General features: G+C 35.7%; 1 protein-coding gene across 11 annotated transcripts in view; it reads left to right on the plus strand.

The window, feature by feature from the left end:
* The window catches only part of CEP152 (centrosomal protein 152), a 76,632-nt gene that overhangs the window by 47,749 nt on the left and 14,466 nt on the right, over window positions 1–14,417 (plus strand). For 6 of the 11 annotated variants that reach the window (XM_032297511.1, XM_032297509.1, XM_032297513.1 and 3 more), the window contains 6 exons: window positions 1–133; window positions 2,340–2,525; window positions 3,768–4,049; window positions 6,173–6,304; window positions 10,545–11,195; window positions 14,237–14,357. In XM_032297511.1, coding sequence (XP_032153402.1) covers window positions 1–133; window positions 2,340–2,525; window positions 3,768–4,049; window positions 6,173–6,304; window positions 10,545–11,195; window positions 14,237–14,357 — 1,505 coding nt within the window. The remainder of the gene's footprint in view (window positions 134–2,339; window positions 2,526–3,767; window positions 4,050–6,172; window positions 6,305–10,544; window positions 11,196–14,236; window positions 14,358–14,417) is intronic. The other 5 variants (XM_032297515.1, XM_032297517.1, XM_032297514.1 and 2 more) reach the window with 2 other exon arrangements.

Consider the following 14,417-nt stretch of genomic DNA (forward strand, 5'->3'; position numbering starts at 1 on the left):
GTCTGAGTTGGATAAGGTGAATAAAGAGATGACTGCTGTGCAGGAATGTTACCTAGAAGTATGCAGAGAGAAGGATAACCTAGAATCGACTCTCAGGAAGACCGTTGAAAAGGAGCAACGGGCTCAGGAGAAGGTACAGTACAAGTTCAGTGTTGACTGTTCAGGACACCCTGTATCATTCTGTGAGCACTGCACAGAGCATTCCTTTAGAGCCCTTTTCCTCGGATCCATTTCTCTCTCACTATCTCATTGTAATTTTATTCTTCTGGGGAGAAGAGTAGGAATTTGAATGTTGGTCTCATGATAGGGAAAGTGATGATATGGAGAATATGGACAGCAAGTTCAGTGTCTTCGTATGATCTCCTTCAGGGAAGCTGGAGGGGCTAGATTCTCCAACTCTGCCTGATTCTTCTGAGTCACGCTTGGAGAGTGTCCAGGAGTCAGATCACATGTAAACAGTCACACCTCCTCTTTTCTTCCCTGTCGTGGCCTGGAGCCTCACCCAGACACAGGCCTAACTGTCCTTCACACTTTGGACCAGCGGCAAACCACAGTTTGAAAGCTATCTGCGTCAAGATTAGAAAATATTTTGAAATGCTTGAATAAATGTTCTATACAGAGATTTTTGAATAAGTTATATTAAAGCAAGCTATTACTATCACAGAAAAAGAATAGTAAAGAGCAGGTGAGGAATTCAGTTTATTTAATATCTTGATTATTGTTGAATAGATTAATATGGTGAAAAACGTGCCACGTATACATATCATCCAGTGGAAAAAGAACTTCTAAAGGGAACTGTTTTAGGTAGGTATGGCAGTATAAAAGTGAGAAAGGATCTTACCTTGAAATTGAGGACTTAGCTTTCAGTAATGTTTTAAAAATTAAAATAGGGAAATATCTAGTACGATCCTTTATATAGGCAAGAACATAAAAGCAATGTTCTCAAAGGGATCATTCTTTTCAGGAATATTTTCTGATACTTTTAATAGAATCAATTTGACTGTAAAATTTGACCAGCCTGGCCAACAGGGAGAAACCCCATCTCTACTAAAAATACAAAAATTAGCCAGGCATGGTTGCGTGCACCTATAGTCCCAGCTACCCAGGAGGCTGAGGCAGGAGAATCACTGGAACCCAGGGGGAAGAGGCTGCAGTGAGCCGAGATTGTGCCACTGCACTCCACTGTGGACTACAGAGCAAGAATCCATCTGAAGAAAAATGTTTGATCTTGTATAATTGGTCATTTGCAATTAATAGCTGCTACTGACTGACATTTTGGCATATGTTTGTACACAAGTGCAAGAAGAAAAGTTAAACTGCTATTTGGCCCTTCAAAAAAATAAACCTAGAGGTTAAATTTTTTTTCTTTAAAAATTTAAAATTGTTATGCAGTAAAATTGACTTCCTCCTGCCACTGGGTATATAGTTCTATAAACTTTTAACACATGTATAGGTTTTTCAGGATACACAACAGTTTTATCACCCTGAAACTCCCTTTTGCTATCCCTTTTTTGGTTATTCTCCTCCCCCTACCTCACCCTAAAAAGGCCAGCATACTTAAAACATTAGAAGTTTAATTTCTTCCCTCTCTGGGAATTCATTGGTTTTTTACTGTAGAATTATATAAGCCCTTAGTAGTATAAGCCAGTCAGAACTGAAACATCTTTATATTTAGGAGACTGTCTAATCTCACATTCTTTAGAGGTAGGCAAAAATATACTCCCCCCCACCGCTTTTTTTAAAGAAAATGTTTCACATAGGCAATGGGAGAATCTTATTAAACTCTAGAACAAGTGAGGGCGCTTTTGGGGTAGCTCTTCTTGACAGAACATAAGCCATTTTACTGCAGCTTAGCTTTAGGTAGGGAACTTAATCTGGATATAGAATTTATGAGTCAGGTAACACCAAGAGTTAAAGGGTGTATTTTTATGTTTCACGCACTGTTGTCTGAAACTTGCTGAGTCAGGTTGTAGGTTAAGTAGGAACTCGATTCCAAGTTTTAAAGCTTTTATTAGCACACAGAGCTTTCCTCACACGTTAACCTGGCTCATTCAAAGAAAGGGTGAAAAAAGTCTTATAGATAGAACCGTTCAGGTTGGATAGTAATCAGTCAAGGTCATGAATTTGCAGACAAGGCAAAGATGATCCACATTTTCATTCATAATGCCATTCCTTTACACATTAAGGCTTATTTATACAATTGTAATATGAGTTAGATAGGTGATTTTTAGAAGTTAGAGGGATTTTTTGCCTATCCAAGCCGTGCACAACAAGTTCATATGTTTTAACTTGGAGACTGTTACTGTGTAGAGAGATACTTATTTGAATTTTGTTTAAAGAGACAGCTATTGGAGGAAAGAGAAGAATATGTAAGCAAACTGCAGGTGGAACTTGAAGAAAAGTACCAAGATACACTTATGAGGGAAAAGAACAAGTGGCTGAAAGATCAAGAAGCTGATATTAAACAGCAAGTTGACAATGAAGTGATCTCAGCCAAAGCACGTTGGGATAAGGAACAGAAAGAGGTGTGGATTAAAATTTCTTTCTGTTTACCACATTTTAAAAATGTAGTACTAACTACAGAAGACAATTCTTCCTGAACAGTTAAGTAATTTTTATTCACTAGGCACTTACTAATCACCCACTTTACCTTTCAGAATTGAGCTATTAGCAGTTACTACACCAGTTTTTTTTTGTTTTGTTTTGTTTTGTTTTTAAGAATTTAGCCACCTCTTGACATTTCACCCCAACTCAGTATATAACAAGTTTTATAGGCACTGCTTTGATTCCTCAAAATGAAACCATGATCTGATTTCATATTATGAAATGATCATAACTCTAGACTAATATCTATAACAAATAATCTATAACATGGATTAAAAGAAGTAATAGGCAGTCTCAGAAACACATAATTTATTACCCCATGCCCAGCTAATGTTTATATTTTTAGTAGAGATGGGGTTTTGCCATGTTGGCAGGCTGGTATCGAATGCCTAACCTTGGGTGATTCGCCCACCTCACCCTCCTGGAGTGCTGGGATTACAGGTATGAGCCACTCCACCTGGCCTCAACCAGATTCTTCTATCTTCAAAATTGTTATTAATTACTATTGATCTCGTAGCCAGGGAAACATTTGGAGAGCCTCAGATACCCAGGTGGTAAACAGAAAAAGGGAAAAGCAAATTATGCTGTTTCATAGTTTTGCCTAAAACTGTGTTTAGTTCAACTGCACTGAGAAAAATCATTAAGATGTTCTTCCAGTAATACTGCCTCCCTTTTAAATGTAGCCTGCTTAGTAAAATTTAACATTATAAAGAATAAGATTCTAAGGTTTTCAAGTGAGTAAAACTGTTCTTTAGATTTTTCAGTTTTCGGTTCGTTAATTAGATTTACTCAGTCCTTTGTGGATAGCATGGTGTTGATGGCAAAACACATTAACTGTAAATTTTTTTTTTTTAATCCTGCCGTCTTTGTAGTGGCAATATGAAAGATTCCAGAAGGTTGTATATTGAGAGCAAGATAGTCTGACTTTATACAACATACTTAAATCTTTCATGTGATTTTTGTCATGTAGTTAGGTTCAAAGAGTAAGTCTCAAGTTTTACTTGAGAGTGTATTTTCATTGACTAAATTTCTAAACCTTTTATAATTACTACAACAATATCTAGATGGTTTTCAAACACAGCTGTGGTTGCTTTTCTGGCTAGCTTTTAATTCTAGTTTTTACTTATTTGAATATTTTTCTCTGATTTTTCTTCTGAAAACAGATCAAAGAAAAACTCACTCAACAGCTTGAAAAGGAGTGGCAGTCTAAGCTGGATCAAACTATAAAGGCAATGAAAAAGAAGACCTCCGATTGTGGCAGCCAAACTGACCAAGTAACCACCAGTGATGTTATTTCCAAGAAAGAGATGGCAATCATGATAGAGGAGCAGAAGCGTACGATCCAGCAAAACTTAGAACAGGAGAAGGACACAGCCATCAAGGAGGCTGTGAAGAAACTTGAAATGGAACTGGAACTAAAATATTGTGAAAATATTACCAAACAGGTAATAGGCAGGTTTATTCTAGTGACTTTATTGGAATTGCCTGTCTCTTAATGAAAACCCATGAAATGCTACCATTAAACTCATTCATAACTTTATAAAGATTTTGTGAATTTCTAGGATAGAAAATCTGTCATATTTCTAAATTTTTCTTCATACTATTTCTGTTATAATACTGTCACCCCTCAGTTTTCCTGTATATTCTTTCCGTTTACAAAATATTTGCTTCTTTGAGATTAGTCTAAGCATTAAGATGCCTGAGGTTGAAGAGGGTGCTTTTACAACTGAATGAATCACAGCTTAATTATGGATCTTTATATCTAATTTTATAGATAATATTCCACTAAGGTGGTTATAGATAAGTAAACCTAAGCACATAACATATATAGCAACATTTGTGTTGAGACTTGATGCAGTTGGAGCTGCAGGCATGCCCTTAGATGGAACTTTGTCCATCATTCCCATCAGCTGCCCAAAAGTGGTGCCAATACCTTTCCTTTGAAGCACTCACAAAACTAGCTTTTAACTGACGCAAGTTACTTGATGTGAAAGAAAGGTCATACTGAGAAAAGTACAGCCCATTGTAACAGAATAAAGGTGAATTTTCTGTTATATCTGTCTTATCTATTAAAGTGATTCTCAAAATTTTTGGTCCCAGTACTCCTTTACAATTTTAAAAACTGGGGACTCTAAAGAACTTCTGTTTGTATGGGTTATATTTACAGTATTGGAAAATTAATCTGAGAAATGTTTAAAAAATAAGAATACCCAAGCACACATTCCATTGACTGTCAGAACAGTGACATGATCACAGCATGTAGCTTTTGGAGAACTGTGCTGTTTAATGCATGAGAAAACAGCAATAACAAAACAGATAGTGTCTTATTTTGGAAAAAGTTTTGGCCTCACAGACCTACCTGACAGGGTTTCTAGCCTCAAGAGTTCCCTGGTCTTTGATACATCTATTATGTATTTTTATTTAAATTTTATTACTTATTATAAACCCTTAAGATAGCTCTCAATATAAAGGTTTTGAAAGTACACTCTGCTTTTGATAAATACTTGAAATTCCGTTTATTTGTAACACTGTTCTCCATGATTTTACAGGACACCCTTGAAGTCTAGAAATATAGGCAAATATATGTAATGGTAGCAAGGATATCTTCAGTTAGTTAGTTTACCGAAATGTTTACTGAAGGGTTTCGACAGAGTTAAGAAAACGTTCCACAGACCAAAAGGTGCTGCTTTGGTATTTACAAAATTATTAATCTTAAATAGCATAATACAGCAGAAAGGAAATGTTTCATAATCACTTTTTAAGTAGACAAATTTCTATAGGAGCTTTATATTTTCTCCATTTCTTAACTCCTTAGAGTTTGTACATAGAGTTTACACATTGACATATTTAGCACTTTTAACGAGAAATACAGCTTCTTATATCAACCCTGCTTTTGTCTATATGTACATATATATACAGAGACACATATATCTGCATATCTATGTGTATTTGAAAATAAAGGAATAAGGAAAAATTATTTAACAAATAAATCTTCTGGTAACTGGTGGCAGATTTACAACCAGATCACCCTCATAATTAATCAAGCCTTAATTTTTTGCCTTTAGAGCTATCACCCTCATTCTTTAGGACAAACTCATTCTCCACAGTAGGAAAGTTTGCAGGTGTAGGGCTCTAAACTATATCAGTGCACACACGCATGCACACGTGTAGAGCATGAGGAATCAGGAGGGTGGTGGTGGTGAGTGTAGTCATTAGACAGCAGTTGGCACCAAGCAGCCCTCCAGCAGGCCTTCTCCTTTTTCCCAGGATAAATAGGAGTTGTTGGAAATGGTAATTGGTATAACAGTTTCTAAGATAGCTCAAGTCATCAAACAATCACAGATTCTCACTTCCTGTGTGGCATTTGTATGGGATGTTATGAGAAGTTTACAACAAAAGGCTTAGAATCCACTGTTTGGGATAGGTAAGACACTTGAAGTCAGTTTAACTTTATTATGTAGTGATATACAGTGTAAAATACACATGAAGTCATAATTGCTGTTGGAAAATGAGGTCTTTTTGAAATTTTATACTCCACTTTACCTCTTTCTCTTGCAATGTCCTGCAGGTAGAAATAGCTGTGCAAAATGCTCGTCAGCGATGGCTGGGAGAACTACCTGAGCTTGCAGAGTATCAAGCACTAGTGAGGGCAGAACACAAGAAGTGGGAAGAACAGCATGAGATTTCTGTGAACAAACGGGTAAGAGCTCTTATGCAAAGAAACTTCAGGACACCATCTTGCCTGATCCTGTCTCTTAGTTCAGTCCTGGAAATTTGTACTTAACTCATAGAATTGTTGAAGGATTAAACATGATGGTACATGTTAAGCCTATAACTTAAAGCATAGCAAGTGTTCTTGTCATCATCAAGTTGTTCTGAGAGAGATGATGTATCTTCCCAACTGTGAGGATAACTTAGAAACTATTTAATAACTCCCAGTCTCTCTTGCCCTATCTTTAGGTGAAACTGAGAACAGGTATATATTTGTTTATTATTAGCTATACAGTAACCTTTCACATGCTTAAAGATTGTTTCCTCTGCTGTGTCTTCTAACATTCTTGTTAGTAAATAGCCAATTCTTCTTTCCAGAAATGTCATGTTCCTTGACTGGAAAATACAGATATTATAACCATGTGTGCTCTTCCACTTAATTCATTGGTCTAAACCAATTCTAATCAAAATGCCAACAAACTAAACATAGTTTTGAAGCTGACAAAATAATTCTGTAAAATTTATTTGGAAAAATAAAAGGACTAGAAATTTTTTTAATGTTCTGGAATAATTATAGTCAAGCCCTAACATATAATGGAATATATTGGAAAGCAACAACTCAGATTTTATTGAGTCACAAAAATAGAAATCTTTTTAATTCAGTGCAATACAGATTTCAAAGGTAGGCCCTACTATCAATAAAAGCTTAATAATTTGTTTTAAAACAAGAGAATGAGGAATTATAATAAGTAGTCTTATGATAGCCAGGTACCACTTTGGAAAAATTAAGTTTACTCAACGTGTATCACAGTCAACTCTAGGTTAATGAAGGAGTTAAACATTTTTAAATAAAATATAGAAAAAAGAAAATGGAAGATTTCAGATTTGTACATAATAATAACTCAATTTCACAGCAGTATATCCAATAGCAAAGATAAAGTAATAGGTTGAAATATGTTTTGTTGGCCGGGAGTGGTGGCTCATGCCTGTAATCCTAGCACTTTGGGAGGCTGAGGCAGGTGAATCACGAGGTCAGGAGTTCGAGATGAGACTGACCAACATGGTGAAACTCCATCTCTGCTAAAAATACAAAATTAGCTGGGCGTGGTGGTGCACGCCTGTAATCCTAGCTACACAGGAGGCTGAGGCAGGAGAATTACTTGAACCTGGGAGGTGGAGGTGGAGGTTGCAGTGGGCCGAGATCATGCCACTGCACTTCAGCCTAGATGAGTGAGCAAGACTCTGTCTCAAAAACAACAACAACAAAATATATGTTTTTGTAGTAAAGTAAAATTAAGGGGATAATAAAAAGGAAAAATGGATAAAATATGAGAAATGTTAATACAAATATATGATAAAGAGCTCATACAAATTTACAAGAAAAACACAAGTCTGTGGATAAACATGCCAAAGCTGTGAGTGGCTAATCTTCATGAGAAGTCCAAATATCAAAAGTCAGAGGAAGAACATTCATGCCTACCAGTATTAGGGAAATGCGAACTAAAACCAACTGAAGACACTGTTTTATGCTGGGTGTATAAATCCTCTCTTCTGAACTGTAACCCATATCATAGAATATATAGCAGCAATAAGCATTTGCTTCCCTCCTGGTGTTACAACCATGTTAGAAAACAATGTATGTAACAAATTGTGAAAGATTCATATCTGGTATTTGGCATATTATTCTACAAATTAAAGAATAATTCAACATAGTTAAAAATCTATTTTAATATATTTCTTAAGTTATATGGTAGTACATGAGTGTTCATTACATTATTCTCTATACTTTTTAGTATGTCTGCAATATTTTAAAAGGAAATTTAAGAGGGAGAGAGAAAACAATATGATTGTGAGGATATGTGTCTCAGAGCTCAGAAGTCAAGAAGAATAATAAAGTTAGGTAAAATAAAGAAAATAAAACAGGCCAAGAGATATTTTTGTAAGAACATAGAAGGCCTGGATGTTTGTGAATGCAGAAATATAGAAATGAGAGAACAGTGTTTTTGTTGCTTCTCAAACTTCAGCAGGCCTGAGAATCCCTTGCAGGGTTTGCTAAAGCATAGCTACCTGGGCTTTCCTCCTAGAGATAATGATACAGTAGGTCTGGAGACAGCGTCCCGAGAATTTGCTTTTTTTTTTTTTTTTTTTAGATGGAGCCTGCTCTGTTGCCCAAGTTGGAGTGTAGTGGCATGATCTCTGCTCACTGCAACCTCTGCCTCCCGGGTTCAAGCGATTCTCCTGCCTCAGCCTCCCATATAGCTGGAATTACAGGTGCCTGCCACCTTTTTGTATTTTTAGTAAAGATGGGGTTTCACCATGTTGGCCAGGCTGGTCTCGAACTCCTGACTTCAGGTGATACGTCCATCTAGGCCTCCCAAAGTGTTGGGATTACACATGAGTCACTGCACCTGGCCAGAATTTGCATTTCTAAGAGGCTCCCAGATAATGTGTTACTGCTGGTGTTTGGACTACACTTGGATCTAAGTAGCACTATTCTAGATAATTACATTAGCCACATAATGTTAGCAGGTTGTGCATCCTTCCTCGAAACCAAAAGAGGTCCTGAAAGGGCCAGTTCCATAGCATTGGCTATAGAGTAGTTATTTTAGGATAAGAGTGATTAGTTGAGATCTGTGACAACGTAAAACCAGTTTCCAGAATTCAGAAGTAGTTAAGTTGGTTCAGTGTTTCCCAAACTTTGCTGCACATTGGAATAACTTGAGGATCTTTGTTGTCTGGCCCCTACCCTTAAACTTAACTTTGTTTTGTATGGGCTTCAGCCTGGGCATCAGGATGTTGAAAAGCTCCCCAGGTGATTCTAATGTACAGCAAAGTTTGGGAACCACTTGAGTTGATGAATGCTGTCAAATTTTCTTTGTAAAACCTCACATGAGAAAATGCACACTTTGGAAAGGTTTGGCACATTGTCCAAATTATGTGGGATCCATCACCTCTACCTGAGTCACTTGGGAATGACTTCCAGGCATCCGTTGCAATATAACCTGTTTTCTCTAAAAATACTATGTAAACATGTTTCAAATCACTACTGAATTATTCTGCTGATAGGAAAGGAATTTTGCAGTGAATTCTTTTGTAAAGCTCACCTTAGATACTGGGTTCCTTTAGCAGAAAACTTATTAAGTAGATACTCTATCTCGTCATCCCAGCCATATATATAGTATTGATTAATGGTAACTGCCACTGTCTAGGCCAAGCCTTTGGAGATGCCCAGTTCTGTCTTTTGACACTATTGTGTCCTTGTGCCTTCTTTGAATTCAGTTGGGGAATATTAAAAGTCATTATCTACTCTACTACTTTATATAGGTGAAGATGTTAGTGCCAATGAGATTAAGTGACTTTTCCAAGGTCATGCATCCAAAAGTAATAACTATGTAACATTTATTGAGTCCTTACTATCTGCCAGGTTCTGGGCTAAGTACTTTAAATGGATTATGTTCTTATGTCATTTAACCCTAAAGGACGCTATCAAACTGGCATTGTCATTATTCTCAGTTTATAGATGAGGAAATTGCGGCTCAAAGAAGTTGAGGGATGGGCCCTCAAGTTTCACAGCTTTTAAGTTATTCCAGCAGTTTGTCTCCAGAGTCTGTTCTGTTAAGCACGTGTGCCAGGCTGCCTCTGCAAATCAGTGTCAGGATTGGAGCTAGGGCCCAGGTTTTGTTATTTCCCTATTACTTTTTGGTTATGTACTGTTGTTTTCTGTGATCCACTAGTTCTGTTATTCTGTCATGCAAACATATTAGACTAATGAAAAATGGCTTCTCTGTGGTATTGTCCTTTAATGAGCTGTTCTAGCCACTGAAAGTGCATTAAAATACAGTTACATTTATGAGCAAGTAATTATGCAGGGATGTGCTATATTCCTAAGTAATAGTAAAAATTACTTATGAGTTCGCTTTTGCTTTAGGTAAAATATACTTAATTTGTTGGGACACGGGTAAAATTTGAGACTGTGTATTAAAACTAGTATTTTTTCTCACATTAGTTTTGGCTAATTATATAATTATATATAAGTGTGTATACATACACATAAACACATATTTAAGTATAGTGTAAGTATAGGTTTTAGAATAATATCTAAAATCACTTTTCCTTTTAATTTTGATTTTAAATTTCTTAGCTTCAGAGGTTAACCCAAATAGTTAATTTTTTTGTGGATGAGGAGAATCATAAAGACTTTTAAAATTTATGTTTGTTATGTTCTTTAGATATTATTTGCTGTTTCTGAAGCTAAAGATAAATGGAAAAGTGAGCTTGAAAATAGGAAGAAAAATATACTTCCTGGAAAGGAATTGGAAGAGAAGTTTCATTCTCTTCAGAGGGAACTCGAGTTAAAGAACGAAGAAGTCCCTGTGGTCATCAGGGCTGAGTTAGCTAAGGCTCGAAGTGAATGGAACAAAGAAAAGCAAGAAGAAATCCACAGAATCCAAGAACAAAATGAACAAGATTACCGGCAATTTTTAGATGATCACCGAAATAAAATTAATGAGGTGCTTGCGGCAGCTAAAGAAGACTTTATGAAACAAAAAACGGAACTACTTCTTCAGAAGGAGACAGAATTACAAACATGTCTAGACCAGAGTCGTAGAGAATGGACTATGCAGGAAGCCAAGCGGATCCAACTGGAAATCTGTCAGTATGAGGAAGACATCCTAACTGTACTTGAGTTTCTTTTAAGGGATACCCAAAAGGAGCACGTCAATGATTCTGAGGACACGCAGCTTTTGGAAATCCTGTCGACTTGTTCTTCGAAATGGATGTCTGTGCAGTATTTTGAAAAACTAAAGGCCTGCATACAGAAAGCATTTCAAGGTACACTTTCTCTGCTTACAGAAAACATCGACCCAGAATGGGAAAAGGTATGTTCCTGAGAGTGAGAGGAGATATTGAACACCAAGAATTATTATGGAAATTGTATCTAGCATTTTTTCCTTTCTTCATTTTAAAGTTTAGTAGATGTAAGTTTTATGTTTTTGTCAGTGGTTTAAAAATTTTTTTGTAGCGAATCCAAAGGTTTGCATATTTAGTTGCCAAACTTCACTACTTTGTAGTGTCACAAATACAAGCTTTTCGCCTCTAAATGTCTTTTAAAAAATATGTATATATATATATGCGCTATTCTTTTTAAGGGCCTGAGATTTCAGAAACTGAGTAATTTTTATTCCAAATTTTGTTTTCTGGGCCTGAGAACTTCAATAAATATGCATAATGCTAGAGTTTTTTAAAAGCTTCTAAAGAGTTTGGAAGCCTATTTGTTGCCCTCAAGAAATTTATGTCTCATTTAGGCAAAAAATGCCAACCAAATACAGAATGTTTATACAGAAAAGATAAATATGTCTCACTTGCATAAAACTCTGAATTAATTATATTCTTTTCATTATATAAGTACTCTCCGAGATTAGCTTTTAATTTGTGTGAAAGATTCTATAAAACCAAAGCCTTGCTACCTTATGACCAAAGAAACTAGGTATGCATAATGATCCAGAATGATATTCTAAGCATGGCAATTAGCCATTTTCAACATTTGGAATTAGAGACAGGAAAAAAATGCCAGTATTATAAGGTTGTTCTGATAGAACAGTTGAGACATAAGAGTTAAGATCCATCAAGATAGTGTGATTAAAGAGTTTCAAGGCCAAGACTGAGCATTTGGTATTAATATCTACTGGGGAGAGTTATAAAGTGGGAAAAATAATGTGAGTTTCAACTCCGTATTTGATGATTACTAGATTATTACATTGGGCAATCACACAGCTGCTCACCTGAGAAAGAAAATACAAATCCGTGGCCTAATTCCTTGGGTTTGAATAGGATATGCATAACACAGCTTAGCCTTGCTGCATCCTGCATTCAAAACAGTATAGAATTTTAGAGCTAGAGGGACCTGAAAGATCAGTTCTCCATCCTACTTCACCCCAGTTGATATTTTTATCCTTGACCTCACAAAGATGTTACTACTGAGTAGTTGCCTTCAATGTAAAAATTACTGGGCAAGATCACTTCCCATGAATACTGCTTAACACTTTATTGAGATTTTTTTAGAGAAATTAAAGAATTTGGAGAAAGTAGATAATTAAAATAAAATTATCTATAGCAGATTTGAGATGAGAAGTAATAGGAAAATTACGTTGACATGCTTTCAAGTTTGCTTTCCCGAAGAGGCAGTTTCTGTTATAGAAATCAAGAAACTATGACACCTTTCTCCTACCATTCATATATACATATGAAATCAACCCTGGAGTCTTTTTACAGAGCTTATAATTGTGTAAGCTGTATAAGATCTTATGTGTGACTTAATGTGGCTTACAAGTCTATGGAGACAGACTCACATAATCTGGCTAAGAATTTAGACATTTATAGCTTTTGTTGGGTGGGTCAGATTCCATTCCTGAGAAAAGGATGGCTTTGAGATGTCTAATCTGGAATTTGTCATAGAAGTAATACTTTACCTTCTGCCATTTTCAAGCTAATTCCACTCAGTACCTTGAGGTAAAGCTATGATTATAAAGCTGTGATTTTAAATTTGTTATGTGGGTGCTGTAAATGTGAGGGACTATAATTTATAACTTATTAAATCTCTAGTTTAAGAAACTGTTCATAGAAATTAAAACAAAAAATAGTTTAATATATAAAAACAAGTCCTCATTAAAATAAGACAATCAAAAGGTTTTTTTTAATGGAGAGGATGCAATGAATGAAAAATATAGCTGTCAAGAAAATGAATGCCTTATCAAAATATATTTATAGTAGTTCAAAACAGATAAATATTGAAACAAAATTTTCAAGCAAACTTAGGATGTGTGTTGTCTCTTTTACCATCGAAGTCAAGTGAAAACTAAGACAAGTTGCTGTTATCCTACGTTTTCTGTCCTCTTGACTTTTCTTCTCCAGTTTTGCATAGAAACTGGAAACATTGACTGCATTTTGGTTCAGCTTTTCTTACTCCTTTGGCCTCAAACCCATAGCTTCTTGATTACCTCTTCTCTATCAATCATTGCTGAACTCTGCTTCTGTTAGACATTGTGAGTAGGTTTCCTGAAAATTAAATGGTTTTAATTAAAAGCCTTAATTAAAAATCAAGGCTTCTAGAATCAAGCATATATGTTTTAAATAATCAAACAAGACTGCTTTCTCAATATCACCTATTCTCTTCTTTCTGATTTGGCAGTCATCTAAAATCTGAAAACATTGCCCTAAAAACCCATTGGTTTAGTAGCTTTATTGCCTGTGACAAGGACTAGAACACAAAAAGTATTCCATAAATATTAGTGAAGAAATAGTCTTTTGCAAGATGTTTAATTTAGCTAAGCCTCAATTTCTGTCTTAACTTAGGCATTCAGCAGGCCTTCCTTACAAATTTACTGCATATGTTGAAGTTTTTAGAAGCATATGAAGTAATATATAAATTTAAAATAATTTTTTACTTTTGTTTTCAATTCATGGGAGGCAGAGTGTTGGTATTATACTTGCTAATTAATTTGTAGTAGTAAAACTACTAATTTGTAGTAGTAAAATTTGCTGTAGTAAAAACATTCTAGATTTTCAAGAACAATTCTGATTTTATATCGTCTTTCATGTGGTTTCATCATGTAAGCCATTAAAAAAATCTCAAATGCATATATATAAATGTGCAAACCATATCTTCTGTCTGTCTCATAGCCGGCTCACCAGTCGCCTGTCAGAAAATGTTCTAATTTGGAAAATATTATCATAGGAGGCTAGTTTCTAGTACAGTGACAGTACTCATGTAACACCTTAAGAAAAATATTGCTGATAGATAGTTGAGGCAAGATTTTTTTCAGGTAGTGTTTCCTCTTTGTACTGTTAATATTCGCATTTTAAATATAAAATTTCATAAAGATTTTTACTAAGCATTAACTTTGAAGATAATTTGTTTCAGAGAAATATGGCCGAGCTCGCTAAGGATTCTGCCAGCCGGGGCACTGGCCAAGGAGACCCTGGACCTACTGCTGGACACCATGCTCAGCCCTTGGCCTTACAACAAACAGAAGCAGAAGTTGGTAATTGGATTTTGTTCCCACCAGTCTTTGTAGCATCTGTAATCACCCTTCTGAAGGGTT

The sequence above is a fragment of the Sapajus apella genome, unplaced genomic scaffold, assembly GCF_009761245.1.
Source record: "Sapajus apella isolate SASKATOON/1434 unplaced genomic scaffold, GSC_monkey_1.0 scaffold37, whole genome shotgun sequence".
NCBI classification, from domain to species: domain Eukaryota; kingdom Metazoa; phylum Chordata; class Mammalia; order Primates; family Cebidae; genus Sapajus; species Sapajus apella.